This window comes from Oncorhynchus mykiss, chromosome 26 (assembly GCF_013265735.2).
Source record: "Oncorhynchus mykiss isolate Arlee chromosome 26, USDA_OmykA_1.1, whole genome shotgun sequence".
Lineage (NCBI taxonomy): Eukaryota > Metazoa > Chordata > Actinopteri > Salmoniformes > Salmonidae > Oncorhynchus > Oncorhynchus mykiss.
Genome location: NC_048590.1, coordinates 44742223 through 44769387, shown reverse-complemented (window position 1 = coordinate 44769387; position 27165 = coordinate 44742223). Strand labels below are relative to the sequence as shown.

Here is a 27165-nt window from a genome sequence, read left to right as displayed (position 1 = left end):
CACAGTACAATATAATACACCCTCCAGCATCACATTACACAGTACAGTACAATATAATACACACTCCAGCACCACATTACACAGTACAGTACAATAAACCCTCCAGCACCACATTACACAGTACAATATAATACACCCTCCAGCATCACATTACACAGTACAGTACAATATAATACACACTCCAGCACCACATTACACAGTACAGTACAATAAACCCTCCAGCACCACATTACACAGTACAATATAATACACCACATTACACAGTACAATATAATATACCCTCCAGCATCACATTACACAGTACAATATAATACACCCTCCAGCATCACATTACACTTTAGAGTACAATAAACCCTCCAGCACCACATTACACAGTACAATATAATATACCCTCCAGCACCACATTACACAGTACAGTACAATAAACCCTCCAGCACCACATTACACAGTACAATATAATACACCCTCCAGCATCACATTACACAGTAGAGTACAATAAACCCTCCAGCACCACATTACACAGTACAATATAATATACCCTCCAGCATCACATTACACAGTACAATATAATACACCCTACAGCATCACATTACACAGTAGAGTACAATAAACCCTCCAGCACCACATTACACAGTACAATATAATATACCCTCCAGCATCACATTGCACAGTACAATATAATACACCCTCCAGCACCACATTACACAGTATAATACAATACACCCTCCAGCACCACATCACATTACACAGTACAATATAATACACCCTCCAGCACCACATTACATTACACAGTACAATATAATACACTCTACAGCACCACATTACACAGTATAATACAATACACCCTCCAGCATCACATTGTACACCTGGCAACCGTGTCAGCGTGCATGCGCCCGGCCCGGCCCACCACAGGAGTCTCCAGAGCGCGATAGGACAAGGACATCCCGGCCGGCCAAACCCTCCTCTAACTCGGATGGGCCAATTGTGTGTCGCCTCATGGGTCTCCCGGTCGCGGCCGGCTGCAACACAGCCTGGTATCGAACCAGGATCTGTAGTAACACAGATCCTGTGCCACACGGGAGACCCTACTGGCCCAATGCTCTTAACCACTAGCCCACCTGCCGCCCCATTGATGGATTGAGACGTGGAACTGTGATGCTCCAGCTGAGTACGGATGATTTTCTGAACGAGTCTCGCCACCGTTGAGCTTCTGGGGGATGACATACACCTCGTCTGGGATGAGGTAGACTGGTACTGGGAGGAGCTGAAGTTCATGATTCGTCCCAGGCTGAGTGGGTGAGGGACACACTGGTGGAGCAGAGAGAGCATTAGCAGGGTGAATGCTCTCAGAGCCATGGCTGAGTCAGATGTGACGTCTATGAGGAAAAGGTGAAGGAATATAATGCTTCTCACTTGCTCTTGTCACAATGCTGCGCAACTGGTTTCATGTAAATGGCAGAGCAGTTCATATGCCGCATACATCAGCCGCTTCTAAATGTCAAATCTAAATGGTTTGGTCTTTTATGCCTGACGATGACTTCCAAGTGAAACATTGCACAGAAACACAGTGGAAGCGTTCGTCAGTGTGCAGGTCTCCATTCTCTACAGATATAGGATCTTAATTTGATCACCCTGTTGCAGGATAACTTTTGAGGTATTTGAGGTTTAAAAAGGCTTCTGAAGTTTGTAATTTACACTTAGAAATTTCCCAACAAATGTATCAACCCCTACAGATATGTCCGCTAATTATAATTCACATAATAATTCATATTTTCTGTTGCTGCTGTTGCAAACAAATTAAGATCCTTACATCTGTAATCTGTCTTAATCAATGAAGTCAAACATTGGACAGCAAAAGCGGACAGTGATGCCAGGCCATAAAAAGTGTTTTGCTTTACATTTACTCTTTTCCTTCTCTCAATCCTTCTATTATTCTATTCCTTCCTCTCCTTTCTCTGTATATTCCTCTTTTCTCCTCTTTCCTCTCCTCTCTCTGTTTCCTCTTCTTTCCTCTCCTCTCTCTGTATCCTCTTTCCTCTCCTCTCTCTGTATCCTCCTCTTTCCTCCTCCTCTCTCTGTATCCTCCTCTTTCCTCCTCCTCTTCCTCTCCTCTCTCTGTATCCTCCTCTTTCCTCTCCTCTCTCTGTATCCTCCTCTTTCCTCTCCTCTCTCTGTATCCTCTTTCCTCTCCTCTCTCTGTATCCTCTTCTTTCCTCTCCTCTCTCTGTATCCTCCTCTTTCCTCTCCTCTCTCTGTATCCTCCTCTTTCCTCCTCCTCTTCCTCTCCTCTCTCTGTATCCTCCTCTTTCCACTCCTCTCTCTGTATCCTCCTCTTTCCTCCTCCCCTTCCTCTCCTCTCTCTGTATCCTCCTCTTTCCTCCTCCTATTCGTCTCATCTGTCTGTATCCTCCTCTTTCCTCTCCTCTCTCTGTATCCTCCTCTTTCCTCCTCCTCTTCCTCTCCTCTCTCTGTATTCTCCTCTTTCCTCCTCCTATTTGTCTCATCTGTCTGTATCCTCCTCTTTCCTCCTCCTCTTCCTCTCCTGTCTTCTCCTTCGGTTTCCTTCCTTCTTCTCCTCAGCTTTTCTTTTGCTACGTATTTATCATCATCTGGATGTAGGTAACAAGAGGAATGAGTCTCTCTCCACCCTCTCTGTCTCTGTCTCGCTCTCTGTGTCTCCCCCCTCTCTCCCCCTCTCTCTCAGCCCTCCCACCCCCCCGGAGAAAGAGGAGAGAGAGAAATGGAGAGAGAGAGAAACAGAGAAAGAGGAGAGAGAAATAAAGCCCCTTGAATTGAATTGAAATGGAGAAAGAGGAGAGAAAGCAAAACGGAGTAAGAGGAGAGAGAGAGAGAAACAGAGAAAGAGGAGAGAGAGAGAAACAGAGAAAGAGGAGAGAGAGAGATAAACAGAGAAAGATGAGAGAGAGAAACAAAGAAACAGAGAAAGAGGAGAGAGAGAGAAAAACAGAGAAAGAGGAGAGAGAGAGAGAAACAGAGAAAGAGGAGAGAGAGAGAAACAGAGAAACAGGAGAGAGAGAGAGAAACAGAAAAACAGAGAAAGAGGAGAGAGAGAAACAGAGAAACAGAGAAACATGAGAGAGAGAGAAACTGAGAAAGAGGAGAGAGAGAGAGAGAAACAGAGAGACAGGAGAGAGAGAGAGAAAGAGGAGGGGGAGAGAGGGGGAAGTGTTGATGTTATGCTAAGTTACTCTGTATGAAATTTAGGAATGCTGTGAAAACAGCATCACAGAGAGGGGACAGAGAGAGAAAATCAGAAATGTTGTGAAAACACAGTCAGTCTTGTCAGAAGAGAAGCCTAAAGGCTGCTGGGTAAGAATGGAGACCCACATGATGCTACTGCTGCCTCACTGAATTAGCAAAAGTCAATCTTGGTCCAGATTCTCTGTGTCCATATGTTCGTAGTCTGTTTCAGCAAAAATTGTCCAGATTGTGTGTGTGTGTGTGTGTGTGTGTGTGTGTGTGTGTGTGTTCTGAATCATCAAGTTCCTATGATCCAGATGTACAGATTGGATTTTATACAGAGTATTCAGCGTATTACTGACTCAGGCCAGGAAACAACACACACACACACACACACACTGGACTGACTGTGTTTATGTGTTTGTGCATGCATGTGTGTCCGTTCATATGTCTGTTGGTGTGTAAATATTATTGTTTGTGTTTACTGTTTGTGCTGCTTGGGAGTGTAAATGGCTTTGGGTAATTGGAGTTGTTAGTGAGTACACAGCTGATTTAACTCTGTGATAATTGCTGGGAAGTATTAAACAATCCCTAAACATACAATAGGTTATGTCCTGGTGAATCTAGACTAATATCACTGGCCTTGGATGTCTGAACGTATTATAGCTTCTCTTTCTGTTTTTACCATGGACCACAGTGTTCTGGGGTCATATTCATAATGTTTCTTCCTTTTACATACTAATTATACAGACAGGGGGGGAACTGATCCTAGATCAGCACTCCTACTATGAATAAAGGCCCTGATTCTCCAAGTCCCTCGGCTTCCTCTGTCCTTATTGACCGTCCCTTGAAGATCTGAGAGGATTGAATAGGTGGCAGTTCCTCTCTACTCTATCGGACATACTAGATGGAGCTATTGGGATGTTTTGTACATCTATCTAATAGTTTCAAATCCATGATGAGAAGTCAGTGAGGGAAGGGGAGTGAGTTAGAGAGGATCGGAACAGCCTTTTCCTATTTCACTAGCATTGTTTTGGAGTCAGAATGCAGTCCACTAGTAGACCGACAGTACAGTCAGTGTTTATTCAGAGATGGACTTCATTAGAGTGCGGTTGAATCCCAATCAATATATCCTACCTTCTCCTGACGTGTACTATTGTCTACTACTTCCTACACATCTAAAAGCATAGTTTCCACCTTCCATCTTTCTTAAACCATTGAAGGGACACTTTTCTAGGAAGGAGAAATAATTGGGACGTAGCCTGTATATTCCTTGATGTTAAGTACTTCCTGTGTACTTTATTTTGTTATGTTGTCTACTTACTGTCTGCAGAAAATCGGCTGCGATGGCATCATCGGCTCGTCAGCCAAGGAGGACCGCTGTGGGGTGTGTAACGGAGACGGACACTCCTGTAAGATTGTCAAGGGAGACTTCAACCACACCAAGGGCAGGGGTGAGTACTGGGTTGGGGGGAAGTTCTAAACATGTCTTTTTCAGTTGGGAATATCTGGGTCTTGTTCATAATGGCACACAATGGAAAACGTGTTCAAACGTTTTGCAACAGAAATATAAAATGAGCTTTAGTTAAGTCCTGCTAATCCAACCCTGTGTCTGTCTATTTTCTTCCGGTTGGTGCTTAATGAACATGACCCTGATGGGTACAGAATGGGAAATGGATGAGTGTAGGTTATTAGTCCTACTCCACTAAAAGAGAGGTCAGAAATGACAGGCAAAGATGAAGAGGACAGATTTGGTGTACACCAGTTAGAGTTACATTGGGCCGTCAGTGTTTACCTGCTACACTGGACACATTACTGTGGGCTAGCAGAGCGCATTACATTTTTGTCAACTTTTCTCTTGCGGAAGCCACACATTAATGTATTGAAAATAGAGCCAGAGTGTAATTTTGAGGCCCTTTATCTACTTGTGGATACTATTTTTATGTTTCTGTGTTCAATAAGAAAGAAGTTAGAGGTAGTTTCGCGAGCAAATGCTAACTAGCGGTAGCCTCATGACTAGAGGTCTATGAGTATCTGCTAGCATGCTAGATAAATTGCCTAAATCCCAAAGTATCCCTTTTAGGCATTTAACCTCTAGTGGAAAGTCACCGGGAACAATCTTAGCAAGGTACCCTACAAACACTAGGGTATCTGGGATATCTGTAGACCTCCAGTATCACTAAGCATGTAATACACACACACCGGTGCCTCTGTCCCCCATAGGTAAAGTTTCACAGGCAGAGCACTAGAAATGGCATTTAAGGCCGAACGTTAGTCTGAATAGAGACCTGTTAGGTTTTTAATTGCAAGATAACACCCCATTATTCCCTTTTAATGTCTTGAGGCCTGTGTGTGTGTGTGTGTGTGTGTGTGTGTGTGTGTGTGTGTGTGTGTGTGTGTGTGTGTGTGTTGACCTACTAAAAGGCGTGCAGATGGTCTGATTGTAATGCCGCTGAAGGACAGAAGCTTTCTTTCTTTTCTTTTTATTTGTATTTATTATGGATCCCCATTAGTTCCTGCCAAGACACCAGCTACTCTTCCATTAGTTCCTGTCAAGACACCAGCTACTCTTCCTGGGGTTTATTATGGATCCCCATTAGTTCCTGTCAAGACACCAGCTACTCTTCCATTAGTTCCTGTCAAGACACCAGCTACTCTTCCTGGGGTTTATTATGGATCTCCATTAGTTCCTGTCAAGACACCAGCTACTCTTCCATTAGTTCCTGTCAAGACACCAGCTACTCTTCCTGGGGTTTATTATGGATCTCCATTAGTTCCTGTCAAGACACCAGCTACTCTTCCTGGGGGTTATTATGGATCCTCATTAGTTCCTGCCAAGACACCAGCTACTCTTCCTGGGGTTTATTATGGATCCCCATTAGTTCCTGCCAAGACACCAGCTACTCTTCCTGGGGTTTATTATGGATCCCCATTAGTTCCTGCCAAGACACCAGCTACTCTTCCTGGGGTTTATTATGGATCCCCATTAGTTCCTGCCAAGGCAGCAGCTACTCTTCATGGTGTTTATTATGGATCCCCATTAGTTCCTGCCAAGACACCAGCTACTCTTCCTGGGGTTTATTATGGATCCCCATTAGTTCCCGCCAAGGCAGCAGCTACTCTTTCTGGTGTTTATTATGGATCCCCATTAGTTCCTGCCAAGACACCAGCTACTCTTCCTGGGGTTTATTATGGATCCCCATTAGTTCCTGCCAAGACACCAGCTACTCTTCCTGGGGTTTATTATGGATCCCCATTAGTTCCTGCCAAGGCAGCAGCTACTCTTCCTGGTGTTTATTATGGATCCCCATTAGTTCCTGCCAAGACACCAGCTACTCTTCCTGGGGTTTATTATGGATCCACATTAGTTCCCGCCAAGACACCAGCTACTCTTCCTGGGGTTTATTATGGATCCCCATTAGTTCCCGCCAAGACACCAGCTACTCTTCCTGGGGTTTATTATGGATCCCCATTAGTTCCTGCCAAGGCAGCAGCTACTCTTCCTGGGGTTTATTATGGATCCCCATTAGTTCCCGCCAAGACACCAGCTACTCTTCCTGGGGTTTATTATGGATCCCCATTAGTTCCTGCCAAGGCAGCAGCAACTCTTCCTGGGGTGTATTATGGATCCCCATTAGTTCCTGCCAAGGCAGCAGCTGCTCTTCCTGGGTTTATTATGGATCCCCATTAGTTCCTGTCAAGACACCAGCTACTCTTCCTGGGGTTTATTATGGATCCCCATTAGTTCCTGCCAAGGCAGCAGCTACTCTTCCTGGGGTTTATTAAGGATCCCCATTAGTTCCTGTCAAGACAGCAGCTACTCTTCCTGGGGTTTATTATGGATCTCCATTAGTTCCTGTCAAGACAGCAGCTACTCTTCCTGGGGTTTATTATGGATCCCCATTAGTTCCTGTCAAGACACCAGCTACTCTTCCTGGGGTTTATTATGGATCCCCATTAGTTCCTGCCAAGGCAGCAGCTACTCTTCCTGGGGTTTATTAAGGATCCCCATTAGTTCCTGTCAAGACAGCAGCTACTCTTCCTGGGATTTATTATGGATCTCCATTAGTTCCTGTCAAGACAGCAGCTACTCTTCCTGGGGTTTATTATGGATCTCCATTAGTTCCTGTCAAGACAGCAGCTACTCTTCCTGGGGTTTATTATGGATCCCCATTAGTTCCTGTCAAGACACCAGCTACTCTTCCTGGGGTTTATTATGGATCCCCATTAGTTCCTGCCAAGGCAGCAGCTACTCTTCCTGGGGTTTATTAAGGATCCCCATTAGTTCCTGTCAAGACAGCAGCTACTCTTCCTGGGATTTATTATGGATCTCCATTAGTTCCTGTCAAGACAGCAGCTACTCTTCCTGGGGTTTATTATGGATCTCCATTAGTTCCTGTCAAGACAGCAGCTACTCTTCCTGGGGTTTATTATGGATCCCCATTAGTTCCTGTCAAGACACCAGCTACTCTTCCTGGGGTTTATTATGGATCCCCATTAGTTCCTGCCAAGGCAGCAGCTACTCTTCCTGGGGTTTATTAAGGATCCCCATTAGTTCCTGTCAAGACAGCAGCTACTCTTCCTGGGATTTATTATGGATCTCCATTAGTTCCTGTCAAGACAGCAGCTACTCTTCCTGGGGTTTATTATGGATCCCCATTAGTTCCCGCCAAGACACCAGCTACTCTTCCTGGGGTTTATTATGGATCCCCATTAGTTCCCGCCAAGGCAGCAGCTACTCTTCCTGGGGTTTATTATGGATCCCCATTAGTTCCTGCCAAGGCAGCAGCTACTCCTCCTGGGGTTTATTATGGATCCCCATTAGTTCCTGCCAAGGCAGCAGCTACTCCTCCTGGGGTTTATTATGGATCCCCATTAGTTCCTGCCAAGGCAGCAGCTACTCTTCCTGGGGTTTATTATGGATCCCCATTAGTTCCTGTCAAGACACCAGCTACTCTTCCTGGGGGTTATTATGGATCCCCATTAGTTCCTGTAACGGCTCTCGTCGAAAATGAGTGGACCAAAGCGCAGCGTGGAAAGTGTTCATTATTTTTTATTTTTTTAAACACTCAAAACAAAATAACCAAAGTGAAAACGAAAGCGCACAGTTCTGTCAGGTACAGACACTAAACAGAAAACAAGATCCCACAAAACCCAAAAGGAAAATGACAACTTATATATGATCCCCAATCAGAGACAACGATAGACAGCTGCCTCTGATTGGGAACCACACTCGGCCAAAAACAAAGAAATAGAAAACATAGACTTTCCCACCCGAGTCACACCCTGACCTAACCAACCATAGAGAATAATAGGGATCTCTAAGGTCAGGGCGTGACAGTACCCCCCCCCCCCCCCCCCCCCCCCACCTCCCCCCCCAAAGGTGCGGACTCCGGCCGCAAACCTGAACCTATAGGGGAGGGTCCGGATGGGCATCTACTCTAGGTGGGGGCTCCGGTGAGGGACGCAGACCCCGCTCCGCTTGAGGCTCCCCCCTCGCTGAAGGCACTCGGCCAAAAACAAAGAAATAGAAAACATAGACTTTCCCACCCGAGTCACACCCTGACCTAATCAACCATAGAGAATAATAGGGATCTCTAAGGTCAGGGCGTGACAAGTTCTGGTCAAGACAGCAGCTACTCTTCCTGGGGTTTATTAAGGATCCCCATTAGTACTTGCCAAGGTACCAGCTACTCTTCCTGGGGTTTATTATGGATCCCCATTAGTTACTGTCAAGGCACCAGCTACTCTTCCTGGGGTTTATTATGGATCCCCATTAGTTCCTGTCAAGACAGCAGCTACTCTTCCTGGGGTTTATTATGGATCCCCATTAGTTCCTGCCAAGGCAGCAGCTACTCTTCCTGGGGTTTATTAAGGATCCCCATTAGTTCCTGTCAAGACAGCAGCTACTCTTCCTGGGATTTATTATGGATCTCCATTAGTTCCTGTCAAGACAGCAGCTACTCTTCCTGGGGTTTATTATGGATCCCCATTAGTTCCTGTCAAGACAGCAGCTACTCTTCCTGGGGTTTATTATGGATCCCCATTAGTTCCTGCCAAGGCAGCAGCTACTCTTCCTGGTGTTTATTATGGATCCCCATTAATTCCTGCCAAGACACCAGCTACTCTTCCTGGGGTTTATTATGGATCCCCATTAGTTCCCGCCAAGGCAGCAGCTACTCTTCCTGGGGTTTATTATGGATCCCCATTAGTTCCTGCCAAGGCAGCAGCTACTCTTCCTGGGGTTTATTATGGATCCCCATTAGTTCCTGCCAAGGCAGCAGCTACTCCTCCTGGGGTTTATTATGGATCCCCATTAGTTCCTGCCAAGGCAGCAGCTACTCTTCCTGGGGTTTATTATGGATCCCCATTAGTTCCTGTCAAGACACCAGCTACTCTTCCTGGGGGTTATTATGGATCCCCATTAGTTCCTGTAACGGCTCTCGTCGAAAATTAGTGGACCAAAGCGCAGCGTGGAAAGTGTTCATTATTTTTTAGTTTTTTAAACACTCAAAACAAAATAACCAAAGTGAAAACGAAAGCGCACAGTTCTGTCAGGTACAGACACTAAACAGAAAACAAGATCCCACAAAACCCAAAAGGAAAATGACAACTTATATATGATCCCCAATCAGAGACAACGATAGACAGCTGCCTCTGATTGGGAACCACACTCGGCCAAAAACAAAGAAATAGAAAACATAGACTTTCCCACCCGAGTCACACCCTGACCTAACCAACCATAGAGAATAATAGGGATCTCTAAGGTCAGGGCGTGACAGTACCCCCCCCCCCCCCCCCCCCCACCTCCCCCCCCAAAGGTGCGGACTCCGGCCGCAAACCTGAACCTATAGGGGAGGGTCCGGATGGGCATCTACTCTAGGTGGGGGCTCCGGTGAGGGACGCAGACCCCGCTCCGCTTGAGGCTCCCCCCTCGCTGAAGGCACTCGGCCAAAAACAAAGAAATAGAAAACATAGACTTTCCCACCCGAGTCACACCCTGACCTAATCAACCATAGAGAATAATAGGGATCTCTAAGGTCAGGGCGTGACAAGTTCTGGTCAAGACAGCAGCTACTCTTCCTGGGGTTTATTAAGGATCCCCATTAGTACTTGCCAAGGTACCAGCTACTCTTCCTGGGGTTTATTATGGATCCCCATTAGTTACTGTCAAGGCACCAGCTACTCTTCCTGGGGTTTATTATGGATCCCCATTAGTTCCTGTCAAGACAGCAGCTACTCTTCCTGGGGTTTATTATGGATCCCCATTAGTTCCTGTCAAGACAGCAGCTACTCTTCCTGGGGTTTATTATGGATCCCCATTAGTTCCTGCCAAGGCAGCAGCTACTCTTCCTGGTGTTTATTATGGATCCCCATTAATTCCTGCCAAGACACCAGCTACTCTTCCTGGGGATTATTATGGATCCACATTAGTTCCCGCCAAGACACCAGCTACTCTTCCTGGGGTTTATTATGGATCCCCATTAGTTCCCGCCAAGACACCAGCTACTCTTCCTGGGGTTTATTATGGATCCCCATTAGTTCCTGCCAAGGCAGCAGCAACTCTTCCTGGGGTTTATTATGGATCCCCATTAGTTCCTGCCAAGGCAGCAGCTGCTCTTCCTGGGGTTTATTATGGATCCCCATTAGTTCCTGTCAAGACACCAGCTACTCTTCCTGGGGTTTATTATGGATCCCCATTAGTTCCTGCCAAGGCAGCAGCTACTCTTCCTGGGGTTTATTAAGGATCCCCATTAGTTCCTGTCAAGAGAGCAGCTACTCTTCCTGGGGTTTATTATGGATCTCCATTAGTTCCTGTCAAGACAGCAGCTACTCTTCCTGGGGTTTATTATGGATCCCCATTAGTTCCTGTCAAGACACCAGCTTCTCTTCCTGGGGTTTATTATGGATCCCCATTAGTTCCTGCCAAGGCAGCAGCTACTCTTCCTGGGGTTTATTAAGGATCCGCATTAGTTCCTGTCAAGACAGCAGCTACTCTTCCTGGGGTTTATTATGGATCTCCATTAGTTCCTGTCAAGACAGCAGCTACTCTTCCTGGGGTTTATTATGGATCCCCATTAGTTCCTGTCAAGACACCAGCTACTCTTCCTGGGGTTTATTATGGATCCCCATTAGTTCCTGCCAAGGCAGCAGCTACTCTTCCTGGGGTTTATTAAGGATCCCCATTAGTTCCTGTCAAGACAGCAGCTACTCTTCCTGGGGTTTATTATGGATCCCCATTAGTTCCTGCCAAGGCAGCAGCTACTCTTCCTGGGGTTTATTATGGATCCCCATTAGTTCCTGCCAAGGCAGCAGCTACTCTTCCTGGGGTTTATTATGGATCCCCATTAGTTCCCGCCAAGACACCAGCTACTCTTCCTGGGGTTTATTATGGATCCCCATTAGTTCCCGCCAAGGCAGCAGCTACTCTTCCTGGGGTTTATTATGGATCCCCATTAGTTCCTGCCAAGGCAGCAGCTACTCTTCCTGGGGTTTATTATGGATCCCCATTAGTTCCTGCCAAGGCAGCAGCTACTCTTCCTGGGGTTTATTATGGATCCCCATTAGTTCCTGCCAAGGCAGCAGCTACTCTTCCTGGGGTTTATTATGGATCCCCATTAGTTCCTGTCAAGACACCAGCTACTCTTCCTGGGGTTTATTATGGATCCCCATTAGTTCCTGTAACGGCTCTCGTCGAATGGAGTGGACCAAAGCGCAGCGTGGAAAGTGTTCATTATTTTTTATTTTTTTAAACACTCAAAACAAAATAAGCAAAGTGAAAACGAAAGCGCACAGTTCTGTCAGGTACAGACACTAAACAGAAAACAAGATCCCACAAAACCCAAAAGGAAAATGACAACTTATATATGATCCCCAATCAGAGACAACGATAGACAGCTGCCTCTGATTGGGAACCACACTCGGCCAAAAACAAAGAAATAGAAAACATAGACTTTCCCACCCGAGTCACACCCTGACCTAACCAACCATAGAGAATAATAGGGATCTCTAAGGTCAGGGCGTGACAGTACCCCCCCCCCCCCCCCCCCCCCGCTGTTTTTTTTAGGATCCCCATTAGTTCCTGTCAAGGCAGCAGCTACTCTTCCTGGGGTTTATTTAGGATCCCCATTAGTTCCTGTCAAGGCAGCAGAAACTCTTCCTGGGGTTAATTATGGATCCCCATTAGTTCCTGTCAAGGCAGCAGCTACTCTTCCTGGGGTTTATTATAGATCCCCATTAGTTCCTGTCAAGGCAGCAGCTACTCTTCCTGGGGTTTATTTAGGATCCCCATTAGTTCCTGTCAAGGCAGCAGCTACTCTTCCTGGGATTCAGCAGCATTAAGGCAGAGATATGCAATAAAAATATTACATGACATTACATAACACTTTTCACAACACATTAAGTGGGTGTCCTCAGGCCACTACTCTACTACCACATATCTACAACACTATGATCATTCATTCTGGACAAAAGCAGGAATGTTTATTCTAACCTTAAGATAACATTGGCCGTTCACACACAACTCTGACACACTGTAATGGCAGTGTGAACAAGCGTGTGTGTGTGTGTGTGTGTGTGTGTGTGTGTGTGTGTGATTGAGAGATGGAGAGAAAGTGAGAATGAAGATGAGAGCAAGGAAGAGGGTATGTACAGTGTGTGTGTGTGTATGTACTGTGTGTGTGTACAGTGTGTATAGTGTGTGTGTGTGTGTGTGTGTGTACAGTGTTTACTGGGTGTGTACAGTGTGTACAGTGTGTACAGTGTGTGTACAGTGTGTGTGCATGCGTGCATTTGTAAGACAGGATTATGAACGCCTTTTACCCAATTCATTAAATTTGCTAAAGCCATTCCACCTGCCTCCGCCCCCTTCTCTCCTCTCCTCTCCTCTCCTCTGCTCCCCCTCCCTTCCTCTCCTCTCCTACCCCCTCCCCTCCTCTCCTACCCCCTCCTCTCCTCTACCCCCAGTCTCCTCTAGCCACTGTAAGAGGGTTTCTACCTGTGTGATGGCTAAACCAAGGGCTGTCCCCAAGTGTTTCTCATGTAAGATGCCTGCTCTGTGTGTGTGTGTGTGCAGTGCGTGCGTGTGTGTGTGTGTGCGTCCTGCCCTGACTGGAGTGTACACGTCGGTAGATGGGAGATCCAAACCTCCTTGGCTTCTCCTGGGATCAATAGTCAAAATGCAGATGGTCCACACACACACACACACACACACACACACACCCACACACACACACACACACACACACACACACACACACACACACACACACACACACACACACACACACTGTGGATCCCAACAGCTCGGCATGGTTTGGCTTCCCGGCCCTCCTCCTGATGAACACACTGGGATACCTCTTGGTACTTCCTCATCCACCTGGGTTGTGGGAGAACAACAACAATATTCCAATGGCGAAAATTATTAAGAAACATATTGAAAATCTTGAACGTCATATTGTTAATCCCAGGAGAGCCCAGAGGAGGATGGGTTGGGGTTTCTAAGGTCTGGCCTGCAAACGGCCTGTCTTGTCATTCCCAGAGTAATGGCTGTAAATGAACAGTGTGTGTGTGTCTGTGTGTGTAACGGTGTGTAATGGTGTGTATACAGTAACTACATACAGAATGGCAATCAACGTAACCCTGTGGTGTTGGTGATGGGTAGGGCCTGGAGTTTTTTCCATTCCATGTGACCTGACCAGAAAATACTCTGGGCCTTAGCGATGGGGTGTTGTTGTTAACAGCGTTTCTGGGTGTGTGGTTTGTGGTGTTTTCCTGTTGACTGTGTGAAGGGGGTGCTCTTGGTAAAAATTGCCCGTAGGCACAGATCTAGGATCAGTTTAGACTCCCCCCAATCCTAACCTTAACCATTAGAGGGGGAGAAAGCTAAACTGATCTTAGATCAGTGTCAAGGCTACGGACACTTTTTACTCGTGACTTGTTCCTGTGTGCTGTGTAAAGAGATAATAGCATGGTTGTGGTAATTGCAGATCCAGCCCTGTAGGGCGGCACTACGGTGAGTACACACAGGGAGTCTGTACATAGTGGGGGGGCAGTAAAGAAGAACAAAGCAGCTCAACTAGGCGAGGGGACTTGATTGTAGTGTAAGACCTGTGTGAAACTCTTGAGTTTGGTGTCAATCATGCATTGATGTCAAGTTTGTTACGTGTGGATCTCAGGTTAGGATGTGGCCCCTTGAGATACAGGAATAAATCAAACTCAGTCTGGTAACACTAAAAAACTAAACAAAAACAATTGGGACAATAAAGAGGCATATATGTTGAACGTTTGGAAGAATAAGCTATTTTATTTTCTCAGAAACAGTTGTATAGATACTGTGCTTTGGGATCTATTGTAGAGAGGAGGTCCTGCATCTCAAACGGCACCCTATTCTCTATGTAGTGCACTACAGGCACTATGGGTCTTGGTCAAAAGTAGTGCACTAGATAGGGAATAGGGTGCCATTTAGGATTCACCCCTGGTCTCTCTTGACTCCACAGAGCTTAACAGTCCCATTACACAGGGGTCAAAACCCCAACCTGTGCCATTTTGTTGGGGGTTCCTCCTATTGCAATTATCTACATTATGGAAGACCCTCTCCTCCCTCTTTATATATCCCTCTTTTGTTCTCTCTCTCTTATTCGCTGATGTATCTCTTTCTCTCTGTTCTTCCTCTTCTCCCTCCCACTCTCTCCCTCCCTCCCTCCCTTTCTCTCTCTCTTATTCGCTAATGTATCTCTTTCTCTCTGTTCTTCCTTTTCTCCCTCCCACTCTCTCTCTCTCCCTCCCTCCCTCCCTCCCTTTCTCTCTCTCACTGTGGGTCTTTCATATCTCTCTCCACTCTATTTTTTGTTTCCTTCTTTGACACATTTGTGTGTAAGCCTCAGATGTAACAGTGGGACCACAGTCAGTCACCCGAGGGCCTGGGAACCAACGAGCTGCTTTGTATCATCACTACTGCCCAAACACTAATGGGTGCTTGGATGCATGTCTGTGAGGAGGGAAGGGCTGGCAAGGGTCTAATCAGAGATTTCTCTCCCAATCGGGTTGAGGCTGGAATCCATAGAACATTTCATAGGATCTCTGTGCTAGAATCAAATGAATGATTCAAAAGTGATGTCATAAAGCGGAAGTAGTGTAAATGCAGTGGGATCCTCAAAATGATTGGATCATTTTGCTCACATATACTTCCTGGTCTCTTATATGACACCTGTTGAATTCAGAGCCGTACATCTCAATGTGTGAATCCCAAATGCCACCGTATTCCCCATATAGTGTAATGCTTTTGATACAGGGCTCATTGAGCTCTAGTCTCAAATATCACACTATATAGGGAATATGGTGACATCTGGGTCACAACCTACCTATCTGTCTCTGGTTGAATCCTTCCTTTCAAACCCAGGCTCCATGTGATGCTCCAGCACACAGAGACAGAAGGTCGAGAGAGAGAGGCTCTACCTCTTTCTGTTCACCGGTATTGAGTTAGATCACTGCTACTATGACCGTTACACCCCTAACTGTGTCCCAAACGATACCCTATTCCCTTCATAGTGCACTACCTTTGACCAGAGTCTAGTGCACTACTTTTGAACAGGGCCCATGTGTAGGGAACAGGGTGTCATTTGGGATGTAGACCCTCTCTTTTTCTACCTCCTTCATTGTCCTCCTCCTTGCCTTTCACACAGAAAAATAATTTCAACCCTTTCCAAATTAACAGCTTGGATAAAGAACCAGCCCAGCCCAACCCTGTCTGTACTACCCCTTCCCCTCACCTCTCCTCACCTCCTCTCATCCCCCCTCACCTCTCGTCCTCTCCTCACCCCTGATGTGGGTCTGGGTGTGGCTCCACCCACCTCACTCTCTTGTGTTTCTACAGGTTACATCGAGGCTGCTGTCATCCCCGTTGGTGCTAGGAGAATCAAAGTTGTGGAGGACAAGCCCTCACACAGCTTTCTGGGTAAGACACACACACACACACACACACACACACACACACACACACACTTGTTATGGGGTGCAGAGAACATTTAGCAGTTTTAAAGCTAATTTTCGTGCAATTCTATACATTCTTGAAACTCTAATGTGTATTCATGTTATATTTGAGTACCTCAAACATTACAACATTACTACAAAATATATGGGCTAAAAAACATTAGCTGACATGGGCTAGTTGATCTGGACATTTCTGCCAAGTTATAAATAGATATCTAAGGTATACAATGACTAACATGACAAGAGGAAATGATGATGCAAGATGTGTTGAATTGCAGGAAATAACCTTTAAACCTGCAAAATTCTCTCTTCGCCTACAAGACGGTTGTGGAACGTTTGTTTCATTTCGGTGCTTGTACCCATAGAAATAGGGTTGTGCAGTGGGGGAGTGGGATATTCCCTAATGCTGGAAGGGGGGCCTGGATGAAAACAGTTTGGGAACCCCTTTTATAGACAACCGCACAAGTTCATATTATCTGTCTAATGATGTGAACTTGTACCCCTAAAGCAGGGTACCCCTAAAGCAGGGTACTCAACTACTATCTGAAACGGTCCAGTGATACAAATGTCCTAGGTGGCAAAGGTCCAGATGGATATGGTCATTTATCGGCGCTGTGGTTCAGCATAGTAACAAACCATGTTGTTATATCAAATGTTTTCAAGAACACTGGTAAATATATTACAGTTTTTTACAATCGTTAGGACCCATTTCTCAATACTTAGGTCACCTTTTCAAAACTCTTCACACAGTGAGCACAACAGCAGTCTATGTGGGCCATGCAATATTAATGTACAAGTTACTGTGGGCCATGCCATATTAATGTATAAGTCACTGTGGGTCATGCAATATTAATGTACAAGTCACTGTGGGTCATGCCATATTAATGTATAAGTCACTGTGGGTCATGCAATGCAATATTAATGTATAAGTCACTGTGGACCTTGCATCAATGAGAGAAATGACACTTTCTGTCTCTTTAAAATGCTTTGAACTTTGGCACAAATGGTGTGAGAGCAACTCTGGAGACACTGGTGCAGGTGTCCATTGGTGAGCCTGGAGCGATATTTGTTTTGAATAAAGTTCATTGTGGAGAAGGCTGATTCACAGCTGTATGTGGAGCCAAACATGGGCAGGATGTCTAGTGCTAGTTTCTTGAGAACAGGGACATCAGCTGCAGGCACCATCTTTCCATCTTTCCCCAGAATGTAAGACAGGGTCACAAAGACACATTTTCTTGTAGCTCAATCAACTCCATTTGCAGTGATGCAACTTCTACCCGTCTGAAGATCTGTTTAGCTTCCTCTGACAACATCTACCCGTCTGAAGATCTGTTTAGCTTCCTCTGACAACTTCTACCGGTCTGAAGATCTGTTTAGCTTCCTTTGACAACTTCTACCCGTCTGAAGAGCTGTTTAGCTTCCTCTGACAACATCTACCCATCTGAAGATCTGTTTAGCTTCCTCTGACAACATCTACCCATCTGAAGATCTGTTTAGCTTCCTCTGACAACTTTTTGTGACTAAGATGGTTCTGGATGACCAGCAAGCGATTCTCTTCCAACAGTGAAATCCCAGGCCCCCGTCCCTGCAGGAGGCCTTTTGCCTTTTGGTAGGCCGTCATTGTAAATTAGAATTTGTTCTTAACTGACTGGCAGAGTTAAATAAAGGTAAAATACAAATATAATAAAGTCATCAAAGCTAGCTTTGAGGTTCTTCATCAGCTTCTGGATGAAATCGACACGGTTGGGAACATCTTTGTCTCCCTGCGTTTGTACCAGAAGATTGGAGAAGTGGACACGTTCTCCCTGGAGATCATTCTTGAAAAGCTCCAATTTCTTCTGGAAAGCCCAGACTGCTGCTATCATATCACACACTGTGTTGTCCTGTCCCTGCAGCTTAACATTCAGTTGATTGAGGTGTGATGTCATGTCTGTCACACTGTGTTGTCCTGTCCCTGCAGCTTAACATTCAGTTGATTGAGGTGTGATGTCATGTCTGTCACACTGTGTTGTCCTGCAGCTTAGCATTCAGTTGACTGAGGTGTGATGTCATGTCTGTCACACTGTGTTGTCCTGTCCCTGCAGCTTAACATTCAGTTGACTGAGGTGTGATGTCATGTCTGTCACACTGTGTTGTCCTGTCCCTGCAGCTTAACATTCAGTTGACTGAGGTGTGATGTCATGTCTGTCACACTGTGTTGTCCTGTCCCTGCAGCTTAACATTCAGTTGACTGAGGTGTGATGTCATGTCTGTCACACTGTGTTGTCCTGCAGCTTAACATTCAGTTGATTGAGGTGTGATGTCATGTCTGTCACACTGTGTTGTCCTGTCCCTGCAGCTTAACATTCAGTTGATTGAGGTGTGATGTCATGTCTGTCACACTGTGTTGTCCTGCAGCTTAACATTCAGTTGACTGAGGTGTGATGTCATGTCTGTCACACTGTGTTGTCCTGCAGCTTAACATTCAGTTGACTGAGGTGTGATGTCATGTCTGTCACACTGTGTTGTCCTGCAGCTTAACATTCAGTTGACTGAGGTGTGATGTCATGTCTGTCACACTGTGTTGTCCTGCAGCTCAACATTCAGTTGACTGAGGTGTGATGTCATGTCTGTCACACTGTGTTGTCCTGCAGCTTAACATTCAGTTGACTGAGGTGTGATGTCATGTCTGTCACACTGTGTTGTCCTGCAGCTTAACATTCAGTTGACTGAGGTGTGATGTCATGTCTGTCACACTGTGTTGTCCTGCAGCTTAACATTCAGTTGACTGAGGTGTGATGTCATGTCTGTCACACTGTGTTGTCCTGCAGTTTAACATTCAGTTGATTGAGGTGTGATGTCATGTCTGTCACACTGTGTTGTCCTGTCCCTGCAGCTTAACATTCAGTTGATTGAGGTGTGATGTCATGTCTGTCACACTGTGTTGTCCTGCAGCTTAACATTCAGTTGATTGAGGTGTGATGTCATGTCTGTCACACTGTGTTGTCCTGCAGCTTAACATTCAGTTGACTGAGGTGTGATGTCATGTCTGTCACACTGTGTTGTCCTGCAGCTTAACATTCAGTTGATTGAGGTGTGATGTCATGTCTGTCACACTGTGTTGTCCTGCAGCTTAACATTCAGTTGATTGAGGTGTGATGTCATGTCTGTCACACTGTGTTGTCCTGCAGCTTAACATTCAGTTGATTGAGGTGTGATGTCATGTCTGTCAAAAATGCTACTGTTTCCCTCTTCTCGTCATCAGAAAACTGAGTTGCCTTGTCACTCTTTTGCTCTGATAAGAAAGCTTTGATTTCCTCCTGAATGGCCCAGAAAGGTTCCAAAACCCCGCCTTCACTGAGCCATCTGACATTGTGCAGTAGTAAGTAATCAAAGCTGGTATTAGCCTCTGTCAGAAAGCCTCGTAGCAGGCGGTGTTCTTGATCAGTTTCATCATCGTTGTCATGACCTCAGAATACTCTTTTCCCAGACTGGCACACAGGACAGACTGATGGATGATTTGATGTCAGGACAGGGGGGTCCTCTTTTAAACGTGTAACCAGTCCCCTCCTCTTCCTGTCATGGCTGGAGCTCCATCTGTGGTGATGGAGACCACTGACTTCAGATCTCTCCCCCTTTTGGTCAGCATCCTTTTGACATTATCTCCCTGTGTGTCTGCTTCTAGATGTGTTAAGCCCAACAGCTCATCCCAGAATTACGTCTTTGTTTCATAATAAAATCTGACAAACAACAGAAGCAGGGCATTATCAGTGTTATCTGTTGAATCATCCACAGCCAATGAAATGCTTGGTGCATTCTGAATGACCTCATCAAGTTGTGAAGTCAAATCTTCAGCTAATATTTAATTTCTCCTCATTGCTGTGGAATCAAATCAAACTTTATTTGTCATGCCGAATACAAGTGTAGACCTTACCATGAAATGGTTACTTACAAGCACTTAACCAACAGTGCAGTTCAAGAAGAGTTAATCAAATATTTACCAAATTACCTGAAGTAAAAAATAAAAGTAACACAATAACATAACAATAACAAGGCTATATACAGGGGGTACCGGTAATCTTTATTGTTTACCTGCAAACAAGGTGTCAGCAACTTCACACATGCGTTCTTTTACCATCTCAGCGTCAGTGTTTTCCCTAAACTCAAGCTATCCTCAGTGAACGCTCTGTTGCACGTTGTTGGGCTTTCAGGAAATTGACATGGACTTTTTGTCTCATATTGGGATTTGAGTTGTTTAATCTTGTTTGTTCTCACCTCCGTGTTCAGAGGATAAGTCTGATCTATATTACTATGCTTGGTGTAATGACGCTTAACATAGCCACTTTTCACGAGGGCTTCGGACTCGCTGCATATCAGGCACATGTGTTTTGTTCTGGTTGTGGGGAGAATGCATTTTCCGTCCACTCGCCGTCAACAATCTGTTTGTTTAACAAGCCATATTAACAAGGATACTGGTAACTAAGCTCCTTCTATCTGTGATATTAACAGTTGAACCTCAGTGAAATATTTATCTTTCTTTCTGCCTGCCTGCTTGTTCCGAGGTGTTGTAGAGGATATTTGCATTGATGTGATTGGGTAAGCCATGGGCTCTTGCATTTAACCACGTGATTGGATTAGACGGGGCACTAGTAGAGGTGGAGGCCGTGGCGCCCAGGTCATTTTTGAAAGCTGTTTTAAAAAATTATTGATTGACTTGTATATAACTACTGTAAATGCTATGTTGTTGTTCTGCCAGTTGAGTTTGGCTGCCCCATACAGTCTTAAGCCAGTGCTAAAACATTCTACACTGCTTAGCATGTTTTGTTCTCTGTCGACTCTGCAGGGAAATTTGAAAGCCGATAAACCCACTCATTTGTCAGCCGCTTGTAAAGTGTTTGAACACTTCACTCTTGCAGTTTCCTTTTGAGTGTTCTGACAACAGCTATTAAACATTTTTCTAACTGTTAAGTGCTTTGTCAACAGGAAGGGCACACTGGGGACGGGAGACATCTAGTTCTGTGTGTAATGATAGGACAGGCTGGGATCCTCTCTAGTGATAAGAGGGAGTTGAGGGATGGAGGGAGAAGAGGGATGGAGGGAGAAGAGGGATGGGGAAGAGAGGAAGGGAAGTAGGGAGGGACAGAGGGAAGGGAGGGAGGAGAGACTGAAAGGCTAGCCACTCACTTTGAAAACACATCTGGTGATCTAAAGAAACACTCCAACACTACTTCCTTTTGTACGGTATGTGAGGTATGTCTCCACAACATTTTATATGATAAAGTTTCCCCAAGTCGCTGATCTTGGGTCAGTTTAGGATGTAGGAAGAGTTATTAAAGTGAATATGCATAGATAATAACAGAGAGTAGCTGTAGCATAGAAGGGGGGCAATGCAAATAGTCTGGGTAGCCATTTGATTAGCTGTAATGATGACCATGGAACAGTGATGCTAATATCCTAATGATTACCATGGAACAGTGATGCTAATATCCTAATGATTAACATGGAACAGTGATGCTAATATTCTAACGATGACCTTGAGACAGTGATGCTAATATTCTAATGATGACCATGTGACAGTGATGCTAATAGTCTAATGATGACGATGGAACAGTGATGCTAATATTCTGATGATGACCATAGAACAGTGATGCTAATATTCTAATGATGACCATGGAACAGTGATGCTAATAATCTGATGATGACCATAGAACAGTGATGCTAATATTGTAACGATGACCATAAAACAGTGATGCTAATATTCTAATGATGACCATGTGACAGTGATGCTAATAGTCTAATGATGACCATGGAACAGTGATGCTAATATCCTAATGATTACCATGGAACAGTGATGCTAATATTCTAACGATGACCTTGAGACAGTGATGCTAATATTCTAATGATGACCATGTGACAGTGATGCTAATAGTCTAATGATGACGATGGAACAGTGATGCTAATATTCTGATGATGACCATAGAACAGTGATGCTAATATTCTAATGATGACCATAGAACAGTGATGCTAATATTCTAATGATGACCATGGAACAGTGATGCTAATATTCTGATGATGACCATGGAACAGTGATGCTAATATTGTAACGATGACCATAAAACAGTGATGCTAATATTCTAATGATGACCATGGAACAGTGATGCTAATATTCTGATGATGACCATGGAACAGTGATGCTAATATTCTAACGATGACCATGAGACAGTGATGCTAATATTCTAATGATGACCATGTGACAGTGATGCTAATAGTCTAATGATGACCATGGAACAGTGATGCTAATATTCTGATGATGACCATGGAACACTGATGCTAATATTCTAATGATGACCATGGAACACTGATGCTAATATTCTGATGATGACCATGGAACAGTGATGCTAATATTCTGATGATGACCATGGAACAGTGATGATAATATTCTAATGCATTTTAAAGATCTGAAGTAGTTTTTTTGTATATAGTTAATATTATGTTTCTGGGCAGTTTTATAGTAAAGTGTTTAAATTATTTTCAATTCCATCTAAATCTGTAAGTTCATAGACATGCAGTAAAACAAACGTGTTTAGAAAGAGTCCATTCACTGTGCAAGGTGTTTTTATTTCTCTGGAGCTCTCTCTGGTCGTCAAGTCCTTCCAAAAGAATAATTAAAACAACATGCATTTGGAAAAACCTGGCTCAAACATTCAATTTTTATGGAATGTCTTACAGTACACCCCAACAGTCTCTCTGTTTCGCTCTTTATTCTCTCTCTCTTTATTTTCTCGCTCTCTCTCCACCCTCGCTCTCTTTCTAATGCATTACCCAACAACCTTAAGTCAAGCACCGCATGTCCACAGGGGATAACTGTGGACATGCGGTGAGGTAGTCTGTTTGCTGGACTTCACAACCTCCACAGTCTCCACATCAAGGGACACTCTCTTAGTTGGAACCGACTGGGTCTCTGATGCTGTGCTGCTTTCCTGTGGTTCAGGCACTGCGAGAAGTAAAACCTCACTGACCGGGGTCGGCTATTTCGAAAGCAGCCAATTTGGGCATCAAAAGTCATTTTCAGAGAAGTGAAGAGAAGTGTATGTTCACTTTGCCTGCCTGCTACATTTTAATTGTTTGTTTGCTCCTCTTTAAATTAAAAATATACATATTTTAGGTTAGAGACATGGTTTGAATTATGGGTTTGTATAAAGGTAGTGATTTAAGGGAACAGTCAGAGTGGGAATTGAACCCTGCGTTTACAGGTCTAGGCATGTTGGTGGAGACTGTGGTATGCTTACTTTCAATGGAAGTGATAGGGGCAAGTGATAGGGAACCATCTAACATCAAGTTGTCCTGAACTTCCTCTTAAATTAATTCTACATCCTGCTTGTTCCAGCAATGAAAGACTCTACCAAGAGGTCCATCAACAGCGACTGGAAGATTGAGCTTCCTGGAGAGTTCCAGCTGGCCGGCACTACAGTGCGCTACGTCCGGAGAGGACTCTGGGAGAAAATGTCCGCCAAGGGACCCACCAAGACCCCGCTGTACCTCATGGTAAACCTATCATGTAGAGAGAGATTGTGTGTGTGTGTGTGTGTGTGTGTGTGTGTGTGTGTGTGTGTGTGTGTGTATCCCTATCATGCGAATGCATGTTGAGCTGATGCATTTAACCTCCTCAGTCTACTCCACATGATGACAGAGATCAGAGAGGGACAGATAAAGAGCATGGAAATTGGGCTTCAAAGGGAGAAAGTTGTTGTTAGTTTAAATGTAATCTTTATTTAACTAGGCAAGTCAGTTAAGAACACATTCTTATTTACAATGACAGCCTACCAGGGAACGCTCTAACTACTAGGCTACCTGCCTCCCCAAATGGCCCTCTGGAGGCATCATGTGATACAGATGTAGTATCTTAATTAGAGCCAGTGTGCTACAGTAGGGAAATAATCCTGCAGCAACAGGAAATGTCAGTTATTATGTGGATTATATAAAAACATTTGTAGGGATTGATACATTTTTGTTAAGGGAAAATCAAGTCTGAAATATCAAAGTGGAAATGTTCAAACTTCAGATGCCCTTTTAAACCTTAGCATTTCTAGGGCTAGCGGAGCCCCTCGACAACATTCCGCTGAAAAGGAAGTGCGCGAAATTCAAAAATATGTTTTTGAAATAGGTAACTTTCACACATTAACAAGTCCAATACAGCAATTGAAAGATAAACATCTCGTTAATCAACCCATCCTGTCCGATTTAAAAAATGCTTTACAGCGAAATCACAACATATGATTATGTTAGGTCATAGCCAAGTCCAAAAAACACAAAGCCATTTATTCAGCCAAATATAGCCAAAGATAGAGTCACAAAAAGCAGAAATATAGATAAAATGAATCACTAACCTTTGATGATCTTCATCAGATGACACTCATAGGACATCATGTTACACAATACATGTATGTTTTGTTCGATAATGTGCATATTTATCTAAGATGGCATCCATCTAAGATGGCATAGCAGTTCAGACGTCTTTTTGTCCTCGTCCTGTCGTGTCCCGTATATATATATATTTACAACTTTTTTTTTTCACATACATTTTTAATTTTCCATAAACTCATCTTCAGAACACTCTCCTGCAATCCGCTTCACCAATTTATATTTATATAAAAAAGTATTATTTACCTCAGATCTGTAATCCTCCAAGAGGCTAGCCAGAAAACTAGCCAGGAGCTAGCCGGGAGCTAGCCAGGAGCTGGTCCAGAAGCTAATCAGAAGCTGGTTCAGAAGCTAGTTAGCTTCTTTACTGGCTAATCGTTAGTACTCAGCTAACCACGGTTTGTGGTCATCGGCTGTCCTTTGGCTCGAGAATCTATCGCCAGTTTTGTACGGCACGGTGCAGCGCAGCGCGGCTCGGAACGGAACATACCGGACCAATTTTTCTCTCCATGTCCTTGGATTTCGGCCGCTGGCTCTGGACATTCATACCTGGATCTCACAGCTAGCTAGCTGCTATCCGTGCTATCATGCTGCCAAACATACCCTTGTAAAACTGACCATCCTACCAATCCTCGACTTTGGCGATGTCATTTACAAAATAGCCTCCAATACCCTACTCAACAAATTGGATGCAGTCTATCACAGTGCCACCAAAGCCCCATATACTACCCACCATTGCGACCTGTACGCTCTCGTTGGCTGGCCCTCGCTTCATACTCGTCGCCAAACCCACTGGCTCCATGTCATCTACAAGACCCTGCTAGGTAAAGTCCCCACTTATCTCAGCTCGCTGGTCATCATAGCATCTCCCACCTGTAGCACACGCTCCAGCAGGTATATCTCTCTAGTCACCCCCAAAACCAATTCTTTCTTTGGCCGCCTCTCCTTCCAGTTCTCTGCTGCCAATTACTGGAACGAACTACAAAAATCTCTGAAACTGGAAACACTTATCTCCCTCACTAGCTTTAAGCACCAACTGTCAGAGCAGCTCACAGATTACTGCACCTGTACATAGCCCACCTATAATTTAGCCCAAACAACTACCTCTTTCCCTACTGTATTTAATTTATTTATTTTTATTTCTACTTTGCACTTTGCACATTCTTCCATTGCAAATCTACCATTCCAGTGTTTTACTTGCTATATTGTATTTACTTTGCCACCATGGCCTTTTTTGCCTTTACCTCCCTTATCTCACCTCATTTGCTCACATCGTATTTAGACTTGTTTATACTGTATTATTGACTGTATGTTTGTTTTACTCCATCTGTGTTGTTGTTTGTGTCGAACTGCTCTGCTTTATCTTGGCCAGGTCGCAGTTGTAAATGAGAACTTGTTCTCAACTTGCCTACCTGGTTAAATAAAGGTGAAAAAAAAAAAAAAAAAATGTATATGCAAAAATCTCAGTTTACATTGGCGCATTATGTGCAGTAATGTCCTGTGACACATGACGGGGCCTCCCGGGTGGCGCAGTGGTCTAGGGCACTGAGATTCTGGGTTCGCGCCCAGGCTCTGTCGCAGCCGGCCGCGACCGGGAGGTCCGTGGGGTGACGCACAATTGGCCTAGTGTCGTCCGGGTTAGGGAGGGCTTGGCCGGTAGGGATATCCTTGTCTCCTCGCACACCAGCACAGTGCACGCTAACCAGGTCACCAGGTGCATGGTGTTTCCTCCGACACATTGGTGCGGCTGGCTTCCAGGTTGGATGTGCGCTGTGCTAAAGAAGCAGTTCGGCTTGGTTGGCTTGTGTTTCTCCCGAGCCCGTACGGGAGTTTTAGCGATGAGACAATTGAAATTGAAATTGGGGAGAAAAGGAAAAGGGGGTAAAATTTAAAATAATAATAATTTAAAAATAAATAAAAAAACATGTTGATTTTGCAGAAATACTCATAATAAACATTGATAAAAGATGTTATTCACAGAATTAAAGATAGTCTTCTCCTTAATGCAACCGCTGTGTCAGATTTCAAAAAAACTTTACGGAAAAAGCATAATCTGAGAACGACGCTCAGAACCCAAAGCCAGAGGAATATCCGCCATTTTGGAGTCAACAAAGTTAGAAATAACACCATAAATATTCACTTACCTTTGATGATCTTCATCAGAAGGCACTCCCAGGAATCCCAGTTCGATAATAAATGACTGATTTGTTCCATAAAGTTCCAAAAAGTCCATAATTTATGTCCAAATAGCCACTTGTTGTTAGCGTGTTCAGCCAAGTAATCCATCTTCATGAGGCACAGGCACTTCGTCCAGACAAAAACTTTAAAAGTTCCATTACAGTCCTTTAGAAACATGTCAAACTATGTATGGAATCAATCTTTAGGATGTTTTTAACATAAAACATCAATAATGTTCCAACCGGAGAATTCCTTTGTCTTCAGAAAAGCACTGGAACGAGAGGTAAATCTGTCGGCTCGTGGTATTTGCTGGAGCGGAATGGTATCAAATACACCAAACACATGTTTTGATGACATTCCATTCGCGCCGTCCCAGCCATTATTATGAGCCGACCT

General features: G+C 44.5%; 1 protein-coding gene across 3 annotated transcripts in view; it reads left to right on the top strand.

Moving 5' to 3' along the window:
• The window catches only part of LOC110506903 (A disintegrin and metalloproteinase with thrombospondin motifs 17), a 217665-nt gene that overhangs the window by 153645 nt on the left and 36855 nt on the right, over window positions 1-27165 (top strand). For 2 of the 3 annotated variants that reach the window (XM_036964481.1, XM_036964480.1), the window contains exons 15-18: window positions 4535-4655; window positions 13168-13242; window positions 16076-16156; window positions 23558-23715. In XM_036964481.1, coding sequence (XP_036820376.1) covers window positions 4535-4655; window positions 13168-13242; window positions 16076-16156; window positions 23558-23715 — 435 coding nt within the window. The remainder of the gene's footprint in view (window positions 1-4534; window positions 4656-13167; window positions 13243-16075; window positions 16157-23557; window positions 23716-27165) is intronic. The other variant, XM_036964482.1, reaches the window with a different exon arrangement.